Below are 18,255 nucleotides of genomic sequence, written 5' to 3'. Positions count from 1 at the left end.
GTGCGTTCATTAATGCTGAAAAACTAAGAAATGACCAATAATTTTCATGATAATACTAAACAACCAATCAAAACGATAATATTTCGCTCGCAGCCAAGAACACGCGCGTTTCAAGCACACTGACAACAGACAACCTTTGCTGTCGACTGCGTTGGTCTCGTCTGGGTCGCGTCAAGGACGTATGAGGCCCCGTGTTATTGTGCGGAAAGTGGTCTTGCTGACAAGTGAGCTTCGAAATTCTGCCTGGTGCGTATAGAGCTATAAGTTGCTTACGAGATTGATGCGTTCATTTCTGCTTACCTGAAGCCATGCTTAAATCCGTGAAATTTTGTGTAAGGTTTTGGCCTTAACGAAGTCCTCGAAAGTAGCAGCCAAGTATCATGCGGACATGACTGCCCTCATATGATCATACCATGATCTGCACATACCAATGGGTCGTGTGTGTGTGTGTGTGTGTGTGTGTGTGTGTGTGTGTGTGTGTGTGTGTGTGTGTGTGTGTGTGTGCGTGCGTGCGTGCGTGCGTGCGTGCGTGCGTGCGTGCGTGTGTGTGTGTGTGTGTGCGTGTGCAGTTGCTGAAATCGCTTCATGGGGATTTCAGAAACCCATGTGCTCTGTTGTAATCTATGTGGCTTGTTATCTTTGCTATGACATATGACATTTTGGCATTATTGCAGATAACCATGTCAACAGAACATGATAAAGCAGTTCTCAACAGTATTTTAGACCCAACTCTACCACTGGGTGATGTTTCCAACTTTGATTCACTTCCTTCAGAGATATCAGCCATTGAGCTAGATGGTATGTATTTGATAGTGGACTTGGCATATTTTTGGGAATGTTAATGGCTTAGAATTGGTGATACCACTCCTTTATCAGTTATCTCCATTTTTTATTGCCACTTGTTTTAGCATGCAAGTTCATTCTTGAGCTTAAAATAATGCCTGTAATCATAAACTTGGTCAAACTGATGCTTCACCAGCAATCTGTGCACATCATTTGTAATGTAGTCTGGCTGCCACCAAGTCATTGCTTGCACAGTCTGCTCATGCTGGTGCATCCAGTTCTGGCCAAGCTGTTGTTTGTACTGTGTGGCCCAGTTGGTGCAGCCAGGCTGAACCAAGCCATTGCTTGTACTGCATGGTCTGGTTGGTGCGGCCAGGTCCAGCCGAGAGCGACTCGCCCGAAAGTCAGCGCTCGCGCGAATTGGAGCTGCAGGCGGTGAGGACCGCTGAGGAGGGGGACCAGGAGGCCGCGCTACGCCTGCTTACTGAGGCCGTCACGCTGGCGCCCCAGCGCGCCTCGCCCTATAACAACCGCGCCCAGCTGCTGCGTCTCATGCACCGCAACAACGGTGAGCGGCGTTCAGGGAGGCCTGGACAAGGCGACGGGATGCTCCCGACCATTGGAGAATAGATCGCCCTCTCCTCCCCAGGCGATGAGTGGCGCTGGGCGCTGGCAAAGATGCGGTCTGTGATGCTGTTACAGAGGCGATGAGGGCCGCCGTAACAGATGTGTTGCGTGACGTCGTTACGGAGACGCTCCGTGACGCTTGCCGCCGGTACAGAGGCGCTCAGCGACGCCTGCCGCCGTTACAGAGCTTGGTGACACCCGTCGCCGTTACGGAGGCGCTCGGCGACGCCCGCCGCCGTTACAGAGGCGCTCGGTGATGCCCGCCGCCGTTACAGAGGCGCTCAGTGAGTCCCGTTGCCGTTACAGAGGCGCTCAGTGAGCCTCGTTGCCGTTGCAGAGGCGCCCATTAAGCCCCGTTGCCGTTACAGAGGCGCTCAGTGAGCCCCGTTGCCGTTACAGAGGCGATGGGTGACGCCGAGCGGGCGGTGGAGCTGAGTGAGGCGCGCGGCCTGGCCGGCCGCCAGGCGCTCTGCCAGCGTGCCCAGCTGCACCAGCTGGCCGGACAGCAGGAGCTGGCGCTTGACGACTACCGGCGCGCCGCGCAGCTCGGCAGCCAGTTCGCCAAAACTCAGGTGCGTTCGCCTTCTGCCGCAGCCACCGCGCGGACATTCGCGAGGTATGGTGGCGGTCTTTGGTTTCCCCGAAACGATGTTTTACGTGCTTTGTGGTTGGCACTCCGCGAACAACATTCTCTTCTCAGTGTATGCTCTCACAACTGTGTCGAACTCAAGCCTGAAATAATTTAGGTGCCATGAGTTCGAAAACCTATCTTTGTTTTATCTTGTATATCATGATTTTGATAACAAGCGTCTGTCGTACTTTCGCCTCTGCAGCTGGTGGCCCTCAACCCGTACGCCGCACTTTGCAACCGCATGTTGAGCGAGGTGATGAGCAAGCTGCGCGAGGGCGAGGTTAGCGGCCCGAAGACATGAGGGGGCGAGGCATCACCGACACGTAGAGCCGCTTGATGCCGCCACAAGCCGCGGCGGTACACGAGCTGTAGTGAAGGGGCGCAAATATGGTGAAGGTACGCTAACTGCAAATATTCCGTCCATAGTTCCGTCCGAAGAAGAACGGTGTCCCATGCAGGGACACGCTGTGTTGTACAAGTCCAGATGATGCTTAACGAGACGAAGCGCGCTGTCGAATGAGGTGAAAAGTCGTTCAGGTGTTCGGGGCGAGATTTTGGCTTAAGGCCTTCTTCTTGTCCGGACATTGTATGCTTTTACTGCGCTGTGCATCCAGCGATACGATTGTGTCATATGATCGGGCTGTGGCCGAGGGTCGTGCAATATACACCCCCGATCGTATGCGTCTGCCTTCTCACGGCTGGCTGTACCATGCACTGCCAGTCGCAGACTGTGGGTTGTGCCCACGACCCGGGGAACCGGGGCAGGCGGGCCGCTCGCCATCAGCCCGGTACCAGGCAGTCCGTGCCAGCTGCCTAGAAGGACCGGCCGTTCAAAAGCGGCCGGCGAGAGGCCTCACAACCCGTCAGACGCCAGTGATTTATTTTCCTGCCCTGCGTGTACCTCGGCTTTGTGAGCAGGGCGCGGCGGGACGGGGGCGACCGGTGTGTCGGTGTGAGAGCGGCGGAGGGGACAGACCTGACGGCACGACACTGCACGATTTTGTCGCTGCACGGCACGGCCGGCGCGTCACGCCTCGAACGACTTTGTGATGAGGTTGATGCGTCGCATCTTGTCCTCGAGCGAGGATCGGCTGGCAGCAGTCTCCGCCGACACCTCGCGCAGCATGGCCTCGATCTCGCGCACCTGTCGGTGAGGCTCCGTCAGGCCCGGGGAGAAGCTGCAGCACGACTGACTCGATTCACACAGCGCCCTGGCTCGCAAGGCACGCTGGCTTGTCTGGCACCCCAGGCCCGACTCACGCGGCACCCCGTGCACGGCTCATGAAGCAAACCGGGCCCGACTCACACGGTACCCCGAGTCCAACTCGCGCGGCAAACCGGGCCCGACTCACACGGTACCCCGGGCCCAACTCGCCCGGCAAACCGGGCCCGACTCACACGGTACCCCGGGCCCAACTCCCTCGGCAAACCGGGCCCGACTCACACGGTACCCCGGGCCCTATTCACAGCGTCGTCACGGTCACAGACACATCGCTTGCTACCGGAGGCGGCTGTGCCAGCCGTGACCAGCCGCGACTAGTGCCCGTCAGAGGAGCGGTGTATCGTGTGCCTGCTCACCCGTTCGGCGCTCTTCTGAAGCTCGTGGTCCTTGGAGGCGCGCATGCCGTCCAGCTGTGCCTCGAACAGGCCGTGCATCTCGTCCATCTTGGCCTGATACTCGGAGTCCAGCGTCTGGCGGAGAGGGGTCTGCGCAGTCAGGGCCCGGGCACAAACAGCTATAGTGTATAACGGGAAACTCAAAGGTGCAGTTCGATCCGATTCATCTGGATTTGGCAGCACCGTCCAGTCGGACACGGACTTCGTAACAGGGCCAAGCCCGCCGTGGTGGTCCCCCACTAAGTGACGACTGGCACAAGGGTTTGGTAATGTTAAGAGGCATATGATTACACGACGGGCAGCTGCGGCCTCTCCCTCCACCCATCTGGAGCACCAGGTGAGCCCCGCCTGCTCCCCGCGGTAGGGTAGCATCGCCATGACAACAGAGGCCGGCGCCCCCTGTGGTAACCTGCAGCTTCCTGGCGGCCTGCTTGGCCAGGTCCATGGCCCGGTCGCGCTCCTGTCGCAGGTTCGCCACCTTGTCGTCGTTCATGGACCTTCCCATCTTCACCTGCCGGCCGGGGCGGGGTCAGACGTCGCTGGATCCGACCGCTGACGTCACTGGATCACGGTCACACGCCGGGCGTCCGATCTCTGAGCGGTAGAGAGGACTGCGACTGGTGCGCCATCTCTCCGCGGCCGGCGGCCCCGCACCGTCTGCAGTGGGGGAAGACGCGACCGCACCGCCGCTCGCCAGACCGCGGCTGCGGACTTCAGAGCCGAATACGCCAGGCTGGAGCATTGACCACGTGCGGTCAGTACAGATGATCGACTCCAGAGCACTTTGCACAGAACCTTAGAAACGACCTGTCGCTCCGCCGTGACCGGGAGGCGACGCGGTCCTTCACCGGCCGGCCGTCTCTGACCTGGGTCTCCAGCTTGCGGATGAGGTCGACCTTCTCCTCCCAGAGCTTGGACCAGCCCTCGTTCTTCTTGGCGCAGCGGTCGAGCTCGCGTTCGGCGTGCTCCAGGCGGCTGATGAGCTGCGCCTTATTCTCAGACAGCCGGTCCAGCTCCACCTGCCGTCCGGCGGCGTTAGGTCGGGCACCTCAGCGCGGGGTGGGGTCCGCTCAGCACAGGACGGGGTCTGCTCAGCACGGGATGGGGTCCGCTAAGGGTGGCATCCCCTCAACATGGGATGAGCCCGCACAGTCCCCGCACTAGCGCACCACGAGGTGCGCTGGTGCAACTCGTGGTGCACCTCCACTCCCGCACCTTCGCCCATCACGTTAAACCCCTGCCCCACACCGCCATGTCAGATAAGCTTCCGGTCAGCCCTCGCACCACCGTAGACGTCCGTCCAGTCCCCCCGTTGCCTGTCTAGTGGCCGCTCGCTCCCCGCACCTGCAGCCGGTGACAGCGACGCCGTTCCGTCTCCACCTCGGACGAGGCGTCGCCGCGGCCGCGGGACGCGGCGGCCGACTGCCGCAGCTGGCGCAGCTGGTCCGACAGCTCGGCCGCCTGCTTCTCCTTGGCGGCGGCCGCCTCCTGAGCCTTGGTCAGCTCGGCCCTGGCGGCGCGCGCCGACACCGGTCAGCCCCGAACGGCGCCCGGCCGGGGGTCGTCCGGCGTCGGGGGACGCCGCCGGTCAGGAGGGACGGGAGGGACCCACCGCCGCGGACGGTGCCCGGCCGAGGGTCGGTCCGGCGTCGGGGGACGCCGCCGGTCAGGAGGGAAGGGAGGGACCCACCGCCGCGGACGGCGCCCGGCCGGGGGCCGTCCGGCGTCGGGGGACGCCGCCGGTCAGGAGGGAAGGGAGGGACCCACCGCCGCGGACGGCGCCCGGCCGGGGGTCGTCCGGCGTCGGGGGACGCCGCCGGTCAGGAGGGACGGGAGGGACCCACCGCCGCGGAGGTGGGACAGGCCCACTACGAGGGACCCGGACAGACGCATTGCAGAGGACGGAGAGCCAACGTCAGGGGATGGGGGAGATGGACGGTGGTGTAACGGGGGACGCTGATGTCAACAGGACGGGCCACAGCTTCCCGCATGCGTGGACAGCTGTCGGATGTTGGCATGCAGGCAGTATGACGACACGAGCCGTAACCCGCGAATGCATAAGGAGGGCCGTAACCAGCGTGACAAACGGCGCGACAGGGCCGTTGGACAGTCGGCGGCGGCGAGACCGTGGGAGTTGCGTCGGACGGCCGGACGGACCGGAGCGCCGCACCTCAGCTGGTCCAGCTGCGCCTGCAGCTTGCCGGCGCCGGTGGTGTGCTCGGCCGTCATCTCCTCCAGCTGCTGCTTCAGCACCGAGAGCCGGGCGTCGCCGGCGCGGCGTAGCGTGGCCTCCTCCGAGCACCGCTTCTCCGTCTCCTCCTGTGGGCACCAGCCACACCGTTAGGTCGAGCCGGTGGTGCCACGGGACACACACCTCGCGCCGGCACCGGGACGCTCAGGGAGCGGCCTATAGCAAAGTTGAAGTCGAGATATAACCTTCAACAGGGAGTCGTTCAGCAGGCGTAGTCATATGTAACCGGGAGATCATAGCCCTCAAAGGTTCTCAGACACCCAAAACCCAACCGCGGCACTCTCTAAACCGCACGTGAGATAACAATGGGCCGGTGGATTATTGGCATTGACATAGTCTCCGCTCATGTTTGGACTTAAATTCGTTGAGGCCACAGACAATGCTGCTCTTCTTAGGGAGAATTGAATGAAATCTCCTGAAGCCACCGACCGCTTTTGCATTGAGGGTGAGGGTGACGTACCAGCTTCTTCTTCACGCCGCCCATCTCAGCCTTTTCCTGCGCCTGTTTCTGCTGCGCTGCCTCCAGCTGTTTGACCTGCGCGGACCGGGCCGAGGTCACGAGTGTCCAACTTTGTGGGATGAGCAGCACCAGCTCCGAGGGGCTCTCGAGCACGGCGAGTCATAGTCACGTGTGACGGCGCAACTCACAGTGCTTCGTCCACGTTTTGCTAGGCTGTCGTGGCGTCTTGTCCCCACTACACGATCGGACCGCCGGGGCAGATTTGTTTCGCTTATCGGGGTAAGCAGGCATGCCCATGGATGGATGTCATCACGTCTCCCCACCATGACGCTGGAAGCCGATGTAATCAGCGACACTCGTCACACCGATTATCGCGCCATCGATGCCCGCCAACCTCCCCCGGCGGCCGCCGCGGCACGGGGCCGTACCTTGTTCTCCAGGAAGGCGACGGCGGCGCTGTGTGTCGTCTGGTCGTTCTTCCGCTGCGCCTCCAGCTTCTCGATCTCCTGCCGCACCGTCTTCAGCGTCCTGCGAGCGGCAGCGAAGAGCGCGTGACAACGCTGGCAGCGACGCGACACGATCCGCAGCCAGACAGCGAGCCACACTGTGACGGCTGCCTCAACGCAACTCACACGGACGCCGGGCAACGCGCGCAGACTGAAAGTCCAAGCGTTGCTGGGCGCTTGCAGCTGATGCGCCGCTCGCCAGCCGGACAGATTCCGTGTGCGTGCCTGCTAGTGTACTAGTTAGGCCTGTCAGCGTGCGCGCAGGCTGTTTTGTTGCGCGGGAGCCGGCCCGTCGGGCGTCGAAGCTCGTGAGGCCGGGGTGGCCGGACTTACTGGCTGAGCTCGGTGACCTTCTGCTCCTTCTGTTTGGAGGTGGCCAGCGCCTCACTCAGCTGGCGCTTCTGCTTGTCCTGCTGCTCGGCCAGCGCCGACTTTTCGTCGGCCAGCTCGGTGAACCTGCCGCCGCGGCCGGCCGTCGGTGGTGGGCCGGAGGGGAGTGGGACCGGGTGGGGCGGGGAGAGTCAAAATATTATCTAACACACAAGCTTGGCAGTCAAAACATTTCCTAAGCGCAACGATCAATCAAACCGCCACCACCAATGTGTAAGCCCGCCCGTCTGCTGCCCTGCCTTGGATGACTGTGTGTGGCGGTCATTCGCCGGACGTACCGTTCCTTGAACTTGGCCAGCGCGGCCGTCATCCTCTCGTTATCCTTGCGCAGGCCGTTCGCCTCCTTGTCGGCCTTGGCGCGGACGGCTGCCGCCTCCTTCTGACAGGCGGCGCGCGCCTCCTCCACCGCCTTGGAGATCAGCTTCTGCACGGTCGGGTTGTCGGCGCAATGCCTGGCGCGGGCGCGGGCGTGAGGCGTGAGAGCGTGAGGGTGTGAGGGCGCGAGAGCGTGAGGGCGTTAGGGCACGAGAGCCTTACGACCTGCACCGGCGGCCCTGCTACCTCCCCACAATCTTCGCCGGCGCAGACTCAATACGTATACAGCAAACACTCCTAACGAGTTAACGCAACACGCTGTGCCGTTTTTAAAAAGCGGATCAAGTAAATGAGGAATCCCAACGTGTTAGTGTGGATGTGATGTGGGAATAAACATTCAATCATTGTGCGCATGAATGCGCAGAAGGTTTGGCCCAAGCGCGGCTGCTGGCGTCTACGGAACCAATCACTTTTTCTTCATCTCAGCCATGTGCTGCTTCTCCCTCTCGGCCAATAGGTCCTTGAGCTCGCTGATTTTCTGCGCCTGGCTGGTGCCGTCCGTCTTCAGGTGGTGAAGATGCTCCTGGGCCATCATCAGCTTATTGGTCGTCTGCAAATCAGAGGAAACGATGAATCGTCCACCAGGCGAACGTCACGAGAGCCGCCCGCATGCTGGCACTGGCGTCATAACAGGCGGAAATGTGTTGTAACCGAGCGGTGCTGGGCACGAGGCCCAGAACGAGCGATCTTTAAGGCCCGATCACCACACACAGGCGCTTGGCCCGACCACCACACACAGGCGCTTGGCCCGACCGCCACACACAGGCGCTTGACCCAACCACTACACACAGGCGCTCGGCCCGACCACCACACACAGGCGCTTGACCCGACCACCAAACACAGGCGCTTGGCCCGACCACCACACACAGGTGCTTGGCCCGACCACCACACACAGGTGCTTGACCCGACCACCGTACAAAGGCGCTTGACCCAACCACCACACACAGGCGCTTGGCACGACCACCACACGCAGGCGCTTGGCCCGATCACCACACACAGGCGCTTGCACCGATCCTCACACGCAGGCGCTTGTCCCGGCCACCACACAGGCGCTTGCCCCGACCACGACACACGGGCGCTTGGCCCAACCGCCACACACAGGCGCTTGACCCAACCATCGCACACAGGCGCTTGGCCCGACGTCGGCCTGGAACGAAGCAGTTGTGCATTAGCCTGAGCGGTACGAACCAGATGCAACCCCGTCCTACGAAGCACAACCACCGGACACCCAACTGCCAAGAAGAATAACCGAGATATTACTGGAGTGAATCACGAACTACCAGTGCAGGGGAAGGGGAGTAGTCGTCCTTCCGTATGCACTCCCAAGCGTGATTTGCATCACAGCCTTGCTCACAGCGATGCCGCTGACACCGAAGCTGCTGCTGCCGCAGCTGCTTCCACGACCAATCACAGTGGAGATCATTCAGAAGCCCAGTGACGCAAGCGCGTAACCTCAGCAAGTGACGCGCCCTTAAACCCCAGTCACTGCTACAGGAGCCCAGCGCGGGGGTGGAAACTGCGGGCGTGACGTCATACTTACGCTGCAGGTACCCCTGAACGGAGCTTCAGTCACGGCAGCAAACAGGTGGGCCATGCTTACTGTGACACCCTGAGGCGAATGCGAAGCGTCGTAGTGAAGATCACAGCTGCAGGCAAACTTCCAAGTTGTCAGATATTACTCTTTTGTGAGTGGATGGTGATTCTATCGGCTAATATATGAACATGCCATGTTCAATTTGCGGGCACTGGTCATGGCACGGGTTAGCCTCATTTAAGGGCGGTGGCAGCAGCTCCCTGTGTTCAGTGTGCCCTCCCCCCCCCCCCCCCCGCCTACCTAGTGCTCGAGCGAGGCTGATTACCGGCCGCAGCGGCACAAGTGCCGTGGCCATGCCTCGCGACTGTGCGTCTGGACTACGAACGAAGCACCGCCGACTCGAATGCAGCTTCGGTTGCCGTGAAACGCGAGAGTGCCTCCGACGTCGCGAGCCTGTACCGCCCAGCCCGCCGCAGAAACTCCTCTCGGGAGACGTGCGGCCGTGTTCCCCCACCGCAGCACAGCGTCAGCCACCCCGCTCGTGCCCTGACTGTCACCCGTCCAACGCCTTCCAGCCAGCGCTGCGCGACCGCCGACTCTACGCTGGCGGCTGCCGTCGGCGGCAGTCGGCCGTCGCGCCCCCGACCGGCCAGACCGCGCGGCCCGTACCGCGTGCCCCTCGTTTTGAGCGTCCTTGAGCCGCCGGTCGCGGTCGTCCAGCGCCTGCCGCTGGATCGACAGCTCCAGGTCCCGCTTCCGCACACACTCCGACATGACCTTCAGCTTCAGCTGCAGATCGCTGCGGTCCTCCTGAGGCCGAGGTCAGAGTGCAGGTCAAGGGCGATCAGAGGCGGCACGGCTGATGTCATGTCATGGCATGTAAGGTACCCCACCGCCGAGCTGACACTTCCACACCAGCTAATGACACAACTGCACTAGAAACCTACACTAGAGCGCAAGTAGATGATACTGCTGCACTTATAGATGGCACGACTGCACTAGAAGATGACACTACTGCACTAGTAGATGACATTGCTGCACAAGTAGCTGACACTTCTGCACTGACAGCTGACATAAGTGCACTAGCAACTAACACAACTGCACTAGCAGCAGACACAACTGCATCGGTCATGCGTGCATGATATCGGAGGTTGAGTGACGCAACGAAAGACAACGGTGCGATCCTGCCGGTGGAATATCATTTAGGCAGTCTTGCAACGACCCCGTGCGACCATTGCGCTCGATGCGGTGCGCCGCGCGCCGAGATGAGGTACGTGCAGATGGCTAATTACGCGTAAGGTGTCACGTAACTTATTCTCGTACCACGTCAGCGCCGTGAAATGGGTGTCGATGAACACGACACAATCAGGCCCTGCAGCCAGCCCAGGGACAAAGCCGTGTTTACCGTCCAGTCGGACAGGACACATTAATTCACGGCGCCACCCCATCAGTGCGCCTTATCGCCCGTGGTCACCAGCCTTCTGCATTAGAGGAACCCGTTCGCGGTGCAGTGTCGCGCGTCCCGCGGCCGGCAAGCCCGCGCCCACCTCTGAGCGTCGCAGCTCTCGGGACGTCTTCTCGCGGGTCGACTCCAGGCGCACCGTCTCCTCCTTCATCCTCTGGATCTCGTTCTGAGGACAGGCCAGCACCCCTCAGTCCTGGGAGGCGCCCCCCCCCCCCTCCGACAGGACATCGGCGTTACATCGGAGATCGGCGTTTTGGCGTCACCCTCTGGCGATGACGACCGTCTCCAGACATTTGGAATCTGCCCCTCTCGCCATCAGTCTCCCCCCCCCTCTCCCCTTTCAACAAATCGCAGTCTCCGGAGGATACATCCGTTTTCTGCCGGTTCTAAACGACTCTGCTCGCTTCCTGAGAGAGGGCCCCAGGAAGCATTGTCATGCTCACTGCCAGCCCCCCGCAGCCACGCTCCGTGTGGAGCTGATCCCACGTGCGCCGAGCCGCCGCTACAGGCGGCCGCGGTATGGTGCGGCCGTCTAAGGACGACAGTGAAGCGGCTCAAAAGCCCCAAATTGACTTTGCGTTCCGCCGCTGATGAAGTCGACTATGGGACCCAGCAGCAACAAGGGCTTAAGTGTCGGCCACCGCGGTGTAACTGCTGTCCATCCGCTTCATTCCGTGTGTTCCCAGCGCCCGTCCGTGACCGGGAAATGCCCGGGGAATGACCGGAGGATGACGGGGAGGGGATGCTGGTGTCGTGACCGCGGGATGACTGGGAGATGACCGGAGGATAACCGGGAGATGACTGGGGAATGACCGGAGGATGACCGGAGGATGACCAGGGGTGACCGGGGATGACCGGGGGATGACCGGGAGATAACTGGTGGATATTGATGTCGCGACCGGGGGATGACGGGGGATGATCGGGAGATGAACGGAGGATGACCGGCAATGACGGGGGGATGACAGGGGGGGGGGGGATAACTGGGGGGATGTCGGTGCCGTGACCAGGGGATGACTGGGGGGATACCGGTGCCGTGCCCGGAGGATGCCCGCTGCGCTCATGGCCCGCGAGGCGGCCACGGAGGCCGCCTGGGCTGATTTACGGCCGGTGCCGGCTCGCTGACGCGTCCCATGTGTCACGCCTCGGAGATACTGCTCCGGCCGGATCGAATCTCGTACATCCCCGCCTCATACAAGCCCGCTAAATCACGGCCGGACAGAGCTGGTCTCGTGTGTCTCCTTCATAAGGAAGAGGTGAAGAGGAGTCAAGCCAGGCATGACAGCAATGTGTGCCGCTCATGCAGCGACAAACCCGAAACGTAAAGTGTGTGGGTTGGGGTGGGGGTCACGTTGCACATAATATCTTTCCAGTGAATAACCAATCCTTCAATGGAGCCGTTGTGAAGCGGTTTTCGTGATAGCCACAGGCATCCAGCTGGAAGTCCATATTATATTCTCATTACGCAAAATCCGTCATTTCGGAGACTGCCGAATGTGCTGACATTTTCCCGGTACGTCAACAGATCAGCCAGTGTGGACGACGTGGCTCTCCAACAGCTCCCAGCAGCCGCGTCCATGTCACCGCGACGTCCGGTCCCCACGCCGCCGCGCGCGAGCCGGACCCCGGAGACCCGAGCTCACCTGGATGTGCGCCAGGCCCGACTTGAGCTTGTCCCGCTCGGCCTCGGTGCCGCAGAGGGCCTGGCCCAGGGTGGCCGCCGTCACCTCCTGCTTGACACGCTCGCGCTGCTCCTCGCGGTACCGCTGAGCGCCGCCGACCGTCGGGTCACGGCACGCATAGTCAGACGAGCACACACGCTTGGCGAACGCACACGCCGCCGTAGAGTGGAGGGGGGGGGGGGGGGTCGGACGTGGTGAGGGGAAGTATCCGTCAGCTGGTAGACATCGGTTCACCAGGCGTCGGAGGACAGCCTGAACGGCTACGACTGGTACATCGCACGGGTCACCAACAAAGCAACGGGCAGCACACTGATGCCGAAGGTGCGTTCGCGCCGCACCAAACCCTATCACCAGAACGCGCCGAATTCAGGAGGCAACGATAGGATATCAGGGTTGTCATCTCTTAAAACGCGTTCCTGTCACGTGGCACGGGTCTGAAACCGTCGCCCAAACGGCATACTCCCGGCGTCCGGTGTCGCGGGACGGCAGGACGGCAGCAGGCGCCTAACGCGACAGGAGCAGGCAGCAGGGTGGTCATCACCTGAGCGTAGGCGTTGCATAGCTTGCACTGCTGCGGCGTGAGCATGGCGAGGATCTCCGGGTCGGACGGCAGCTCGGCCGTCATCGCCTCCGAGTCTGATGTCGACCTCTCGCTGGCGCTCACTGACAACGCGGAAACGATGTCACGCACGCGGCGTGCGGTCACAGATGCTGTGGAAATCACCTCCACAAATGTTCACCAGATATTCTGCTGAACGTGAGCGATATCGGAACAAGGCGCGTTTCGGCATGTCACGTGCATGAGCAAGGAACAGGGAGCAATAGCCACTTTCGTTAATGGCTTTTGCGTTAAATGTTTTGAACAATTCGCGCTGTTTAAAATGTAATGTTTCGACAAGTTGTACAGAAACGTTTAGGCTCCCCAGGGATTGTCAAGAATCATTTCCGGAAGAAATGGCCCTCTTAAATGAGAAAAAATAAAAGGAAGCTGTAGGTGTTGGACCGCAACCACGCAAAAAAGTGAGCATCCATGCACGACTTTACGAAACATTTTGGAATCTGTCAGGCCACTTTACGCCCTAAACCTTCGTGAAAAAGCCAACGCCACTATTCACATACGAATAACGGATCGGCAGGCACATGAACACGGCGACGATCGCCCCCGTCGCTGATGGGCTGGAGCGACGCCTCGGTGGGATCAGCTCCGACAGCGGCGCCCACCTGCGAACGTCACGCGCTTCTCCCTGGATCCGTCCTTCACGGGCGGCGACGGAGACCGCGACTGCTGCGACGGCTGCGGCTGCGGCTGCGGCTGCGGCTGCGGCTGCGGCTGTGGCTGCGACTGTGACGATAGCTGTGAGGACGACCTCATCGCGTCCAAACGCTGCTCAAGCCGCGAGATGCGTCGCTGAACGCCGTCGTCGCCTTCGCCGATCGGCGCGCTGGCCTGCCCACCGCGCAGGCGTCGACAGGCGGAAGAGACGCATACAGGTCACAGTGCAGGTCTTTCAGCCGACCTCCCAAGCGCACGACAGCTGTCGCTCGTGGGACACTCGAAAGCTCGGGAGACACTCGGAATTTTGGGAGACACTCGAAGTTTGGAGACACTAGGAAGCTTGGGAAACACTTCGAAGCTCGGGAGACGTTTAGAAGCTTGGGAGATACCCGGAAGCTTGGGAGACACTGGAAAGCTGGGGAGGCACTAGGAAGCTCGGGAGACGCTCGGGCTTCCTCCCCAGAAGGTTAATTTTCACCGCAAACCAAATTGATCCACTTATTAGGCTTGAAATCTACGTAATGTGCTATAATCCCGCCAGTCCACAGAATATTGTTGACATACTTGCGAAAACATTGCAACGTTCCCAACCGAGAGTAAGGATGTATTTTGAGACGCACACAAGCTACTTGTTCGGAGTGCCGCACTTGTCATAGACACTATCGTTTACACGTCTCGGCAGGCTATTTCTCTGGGACCGTCAGGTGCAAACAGGACCAAGCAAGCAGGTCGGTGGCCATGAACAGGACCTCATGCTGTTTAACGTACTGTTATGTATGTGCCTATCCTTGAAAGCGTTTGGCGGCTTTGAGCTTCGAATCCAAGCTGCGGCGATTGGTGGACTCGCGCTCCAACCAATGGACCGCCAATCACGAAACGGGTGAATGGTGCTACTGCTGCCGACCAGGATAAAAGACTAGCTTTTCGTCTGCGCTGGATCCCCGTCCCACCGATTCCATAAAGTTGTCACTGCGATGTACCTGTGTCTCATTTTTTCTAGCTGCGGAATCTTCGTTGCCTGATTTGTTCATGGGTGTGAGCAGGAACTGGATGAGTGTGTCCGGGTCCGGCAGAGATCCCGAGCCCTCGCTCCACATCGTTCCCTGCCGAGCGCCAAGCACACCGCTGTCAGCCTGCCGAGTGACGTCGCTGACAGCGCCATCGTCGACCGCACAGCGACAGCACACAGTTGCCCCGCTGGCCTGCAATGCATCCGGTGAATATACGCACGATTCGGCGGCGGCGGAGTATTGGCTGACGTCATAGTGCGCGCCATTACAGAACCGTCAGCACAGATTCAGGGCCGACTGCTCTCGTACCGCCAGACCGAAGAACCACATGCAGAGCTTCTTAGGGTGCCTTCTCCGCTATTGCGGGCAACTTTGATAAGCAATGGTGCCTATGGATCCTTACGGATCCACGCTTAGGGATCAATGGATCCCTAAGCGTCACAACTCATTCATATGCCTGCTGTCTCCTCCAACCGGCACGGTGCTGCCGTTTGACACGTTTGAAACGCGTGCCGCCGCTAGCGATGGGGGCATTGGAACCTGGGATACGGGCGTGGTAGTGCTGGGCTGCTCGCCTAATTCCAACGCATCAGGCCTTTTGTTCTGGGTCAATTTCAAGGTCGCCACTGGCCAAATTAAGTCATGCGGGCCGCGGTCATACCTGAAAGTATGTTGCTCCCAATGTGGCTTCTTGTAATTCAAATTAGTTATGACGAGCTAATTCATGGTTTTGCCATGCTACAAGTGATATTATTGGCATAAGAGTTGGGCGGGTTAACGCCCGGTTTGCGTTATCTGAGGTCAACTTAGCATGAAACACATTTCGCAAGCCCACCACCTTCAGATCACCTATACGTGCTTCGATGGGTGTTTTGTATGCTGATTCCAAGGAAATGTTCGTCTTGGAGAAGTTAAAGTTGATCTGCGCATGTTTTGAGTCATATCGGTTCAAGCAAGGTAACGCGTGCTGTATGCTGCAATGTATTCCGCAAACCAATCAATCTGGAAACGCCAACACTAAATATGCTCGACCATCTTTTACTTAATTCAATTTACCCGAGATTGCCAGGCTACGTCAGGGATCAAGCCAATTATCGAGGCAATCTAAATGACTTGTTACATAGGCAACGCACTTTTTGCACGACTTATGAAATATGTCGTGGGTTAAATTCTTAGCCAACCAGACCGCTGCTTTTTATTATAGCCTTCAGTGCTATGCTTTCACGCACTGGGAGTTGCATTTTTTCACAACTCATGTACATAGAAGTGAACTGCGAGTCCTCACCACTGGCAGCTTTAGCGCTGACTATCGCAAACGACGCGAAACTCTCGAAAATTAAGACAGCCTCGAATTAACAGCGCCGTAGACTCAAACACGAATGTCTCAAATACTAGAACCTGCAGCGTCTCGGTAACCAAAAGCGCAATTCCAGCTCGCTAAGAATGAGGCCCATGGAGCCGCCGCACCCCCCCCCCCCCCCCTTCTCATCTTTGATAACATTCTGTTTCACTGGATCCAGTGAGCCTATCTGATACGCCCCTGCATACGCTCTGCTTCGCGCCCAATTTGCGGACAGCTGAGCTGGTATGTGAAGCAGGTCAGGTAATCGAGAAGTCCAGCCTGGGATCCGTTTTGACAGGCAGGTTTCGGCTCTCCCCAAAGGATGAAAAGCCTGCCAACCCGCTGCGGCTCTGTGTTGCATGTATATTTTTAGGCTTTTTCACGTAACGCCCACTCGTAAGCGTGGGCAACCTCCGGCACGTTGGGGAGGAGCGACTGTGGCAAAGTACAGGGGAATGCAGCTTTTTATGACCTTATGCAGCATCACATCGCTAAATTTTTACTTGGTATTGAGGTACGCCCATACGTTACCCTCCTGTTGGAGGGTTGGCTCCCTGGATGGAGGCTTGACCCCAACCCCGCGGCGAGCCCTATCGTCCATGGCCAAGCATTTGCCCACCTACCAGGGGCGTAGTTTCGTAGAAGAAGAGTGTGGGGCTTACTACGAGAAAACGAGCATCCCAATGGGAAAATATGCAAAAAACGGAATACACCCAATTTCACCAGCTTTTTTAACAATTTGGGGACAACAGGGCTCTCCCTAGCAACAAAATAAGAAACTGTACTTTTGCTACCCGCATGGTGTCATAACATTCACGCGTGTATCTACACAGTTACCCATCATCGAACCAGATCATCCTCACCCTCTTTCCACTGCCAATGGAAACTATGCACGTAATTCTCCCCATTTTTACTGAGAAGTGTGCAAAACATACTTATTCGAACGAGGTGTGAAAACAGCTCCTCTTCATTCTTGACATTCACTTAACAATATTCTGGGCAACAAGTAAGCGTAACAATAACTTCTTTATCTCACAAAAGCATCAGCGAAGGACCATGCCGTGCTTCCGCTCTCGCTTTTCAAAGCAAGTGACGGTCCACGTGCGCGACATTTAGTTGCTAACACTCAATGCAAACTTTGAAATAAAGGAAACTTGACAAATACAGTGCGGAAGCTGAACTATGACACCATTTCCCCAGCCATGCATCTTCACAAAATTTCGAGGCAAACGTACGACTGTTCAAGGTTTGTTGATTGCTTCATGGGTTCAGGCTGTTGTCATCTCAATGTTGCTATACGTTTTTACACGATTCGGCTGATTAACGTCACCGGGGATACACCTTCATGGCCTTTTCAAACATTCCTGCCCTTTAAGGTAAGACTTTCTGGGATTTTGCGTGTAAGTTGAGTCTATTTTGCTCAACTTCAGTTATTTTCATTCCTTCTGAGATTTATCCTTTTCCATTCAGGCTTGCCAGTAAATTAGAGAACCGCCATGTCGGATTGCAGCACTTTAAGGCGATTTATGCCGACGGGTCCACCGGTTGCCATGACGACGGCCTGACGCTTTAGAGCAGGCGCAAAGGCGGTCGAAGGTATAGTAGGAAGTATGAATCGTTTATTATTGAAAATATCGGAGGTACTGCTATTTCGAATAGTCAGTGATGTATTCGGGGCGAAGGCTGTTCTGTATTTTGCAGTGTGTTGTAAGTGTAGTGCGATATTTGTCTCGGAACGAACCAGTCGCAGTGGAACACATGGTGATTTCTACCTCCCTCCTTTCCATGCACAGTCATAGAGTTAATGGTCAATGCTGTCCGAAGTTGGAGGGCAGGGCCTATTCCTCTAACCTGCCGCCCGCGGTAAGAACCTCTGACGCTCCGACTCCCGGTTGGCGGTTTGTGTGTAGGAAAACGACCATTAGCGTTTGAAAACTGCATTTTTCATCATCTATCTGTCGAATACCACACCATAGATAAATCACAGATGTTGTACCAGTGGCGCACGCTGAGGAGGGAAGGCACAGAGCACGAGCCCCCCTCCCCCCCCCCCGCCTCTCCTCAGGCCCCGAGGGGCCAGAAGGGCCCACCGAGACTAACGATCAAGGACCCGATTGGAAGGCCTGAGGGCACGTAGGGGTGGACGGAGTCTTCAGAGGCCCCGACCTGCGGGGACGGGTCCTCAGATGGCAATCAGAGGGTCCTTCGCGCCTTTCGGGGGGCCCCTGAGTCGACAAGGGCTTACATGTCGGTCAGACATCACCAGTACCGCGCAATTGGCTCCGTGTTCACATGGGCCCGAGAACCCT

At 58.6% G+C, this 18,255-nt stretch overlaps 4 protein-coding genes across 5 annotated transcripts; 1 reads left to right on the top strand and 3 right to left on the bottom strand.

The window, feature by feature from the left end:
* Positions 1–154: 154 nt before the first annotated feature.
* LOC119096892 (tetratricopeptide repeat protein 36) lies at positions 155–2,711 on the top strand. 2 transcript variants are annotated; one of them, XM_037219883.1, is made up of 5 exons: positions 155–246; positions 675–798; positions 1,160–1,351; positions 1,810–1,982; positions 2,244–2,711. In XM_037219883.1, exons 2-5 carry the CDS (start codon positions 681–683, stop codon positions 2,340–2,342), a joined length of 582 nt encoding a protein of 193 aa, XP_037075778.1. In that variant the 5' UTR covers positions 155–246; positions 675–680; the 3' UTR covers positions 2,343–2,711. The 2 variants fall into 2 exon arrangements, with proteins under 2 accessions (XP_037075778.1, XP_037075777.1); XM_037219882.1 differs by lacking the exon at positions 155–246 and adding an exon at positions 266–434.
* A 193-nt stretch (positions 2,712–2,904) lies between these two features.
* On the bottom strand, positions 2,905–5,099 carry LOC119097606 (leucine-rich repeat and coiled-coil domain-containing protein 1-like). Its single transcript, XM_037220649.1, has 5 exons — positions 5,003–5,099; positions 4,525–4,677; positions 4,068–4,169; positions 3,620–3,733; positions 2,905–3,185 (listed from the first exon to the last, which is right to left on the bottom strand). Exons 3-5 carry the CDS (start codon positions 4,161–4,163, stop codon positions 3,069–3,071), a joined length of 327 nt encoding a protein of 108 aa, XP_037076544.1. The 5' UTR covers positions 4,164–4,169; positions 4,525–4,677; positions 5,003–5,099; the 3' UTR covers positions 2,905–3,068.
* A 58-nt stretch (positions 5,100–5,157) lies between these two features.
* Positions 5,158–7,575, bottom strand: LOC119097197 (secreted 45 kDa protein-like). The gene is made up of 6 exons (XM_037220252.1): positions 7,544–7,575; positions 7,209–7,331; positions 6,798–6,897; positions 6,370–6,444; positions 5,860–5,977; positions 5,158–5,168 (listed from the first exon to the last, which is right to left on the bottom strand). The coding sequence occupies exons 1-6, from the start codon at positions 7,573–7,575 to the stop codon at positions 5,158–5,160; spliced, it is 459 nt and encodes a 152-aa protein (XP_037076147.1).
* Positions 7,576–9,349: 1,774 nt separating this feature from the next.
* LOC119097195 (cell wall synthesis protein Wag31) lies at positions 9,350–17,164 on the bottom strand. The gene is made up of 8 exons (XM_037220251.1): positions 16,882–17,164; positions 14,575–14,697; positions 13,540–13,765; positions 12,860–12,981; positions 12,280–12,402; positions 10,722–10,805; positions 9,844–9,984; positions 9,350–9,385 (listed from the first exon to the last, which is right to left on the bottom strand). Exons 2-8 carry the CDS (start codon positions 14,689–14,691, stop codon positions 9,350–9,352), a joined length of 849 nt encoding a protein of 282 aa, XP_037076146.1. The 5' UTR covers positions 14,692–14,697; positions 16,882–17,164.
* Positions 17,165–18,255: the final 1,091 nt, after the last annotated feature.

This window comes from Pollicipes pollicipes, unplaced genomic scaffold, assembly GCF_011947565.3.
Source record: "Pollicipes pollicipes isolate AB1234 unplaced genomic scaffold, Ppol_2.1 Scaffold_4295;HRSCAF=5057_pilon_pilon_pilon, whole genome shotgun sequence".
NCBI classification, from domain to species: domain Eukaryota; kingdom Metazoa; phylum Arthropoda; class Thecostraca; order Pollicipedomorpha; family Pollicipedidae; genus Pollicipes; species Pollicipes pollicipes.
Note: the sequence above shows the minus strand (reverse complement) of the source record. Positions and strands in the feature narration are given on the sequence as shown.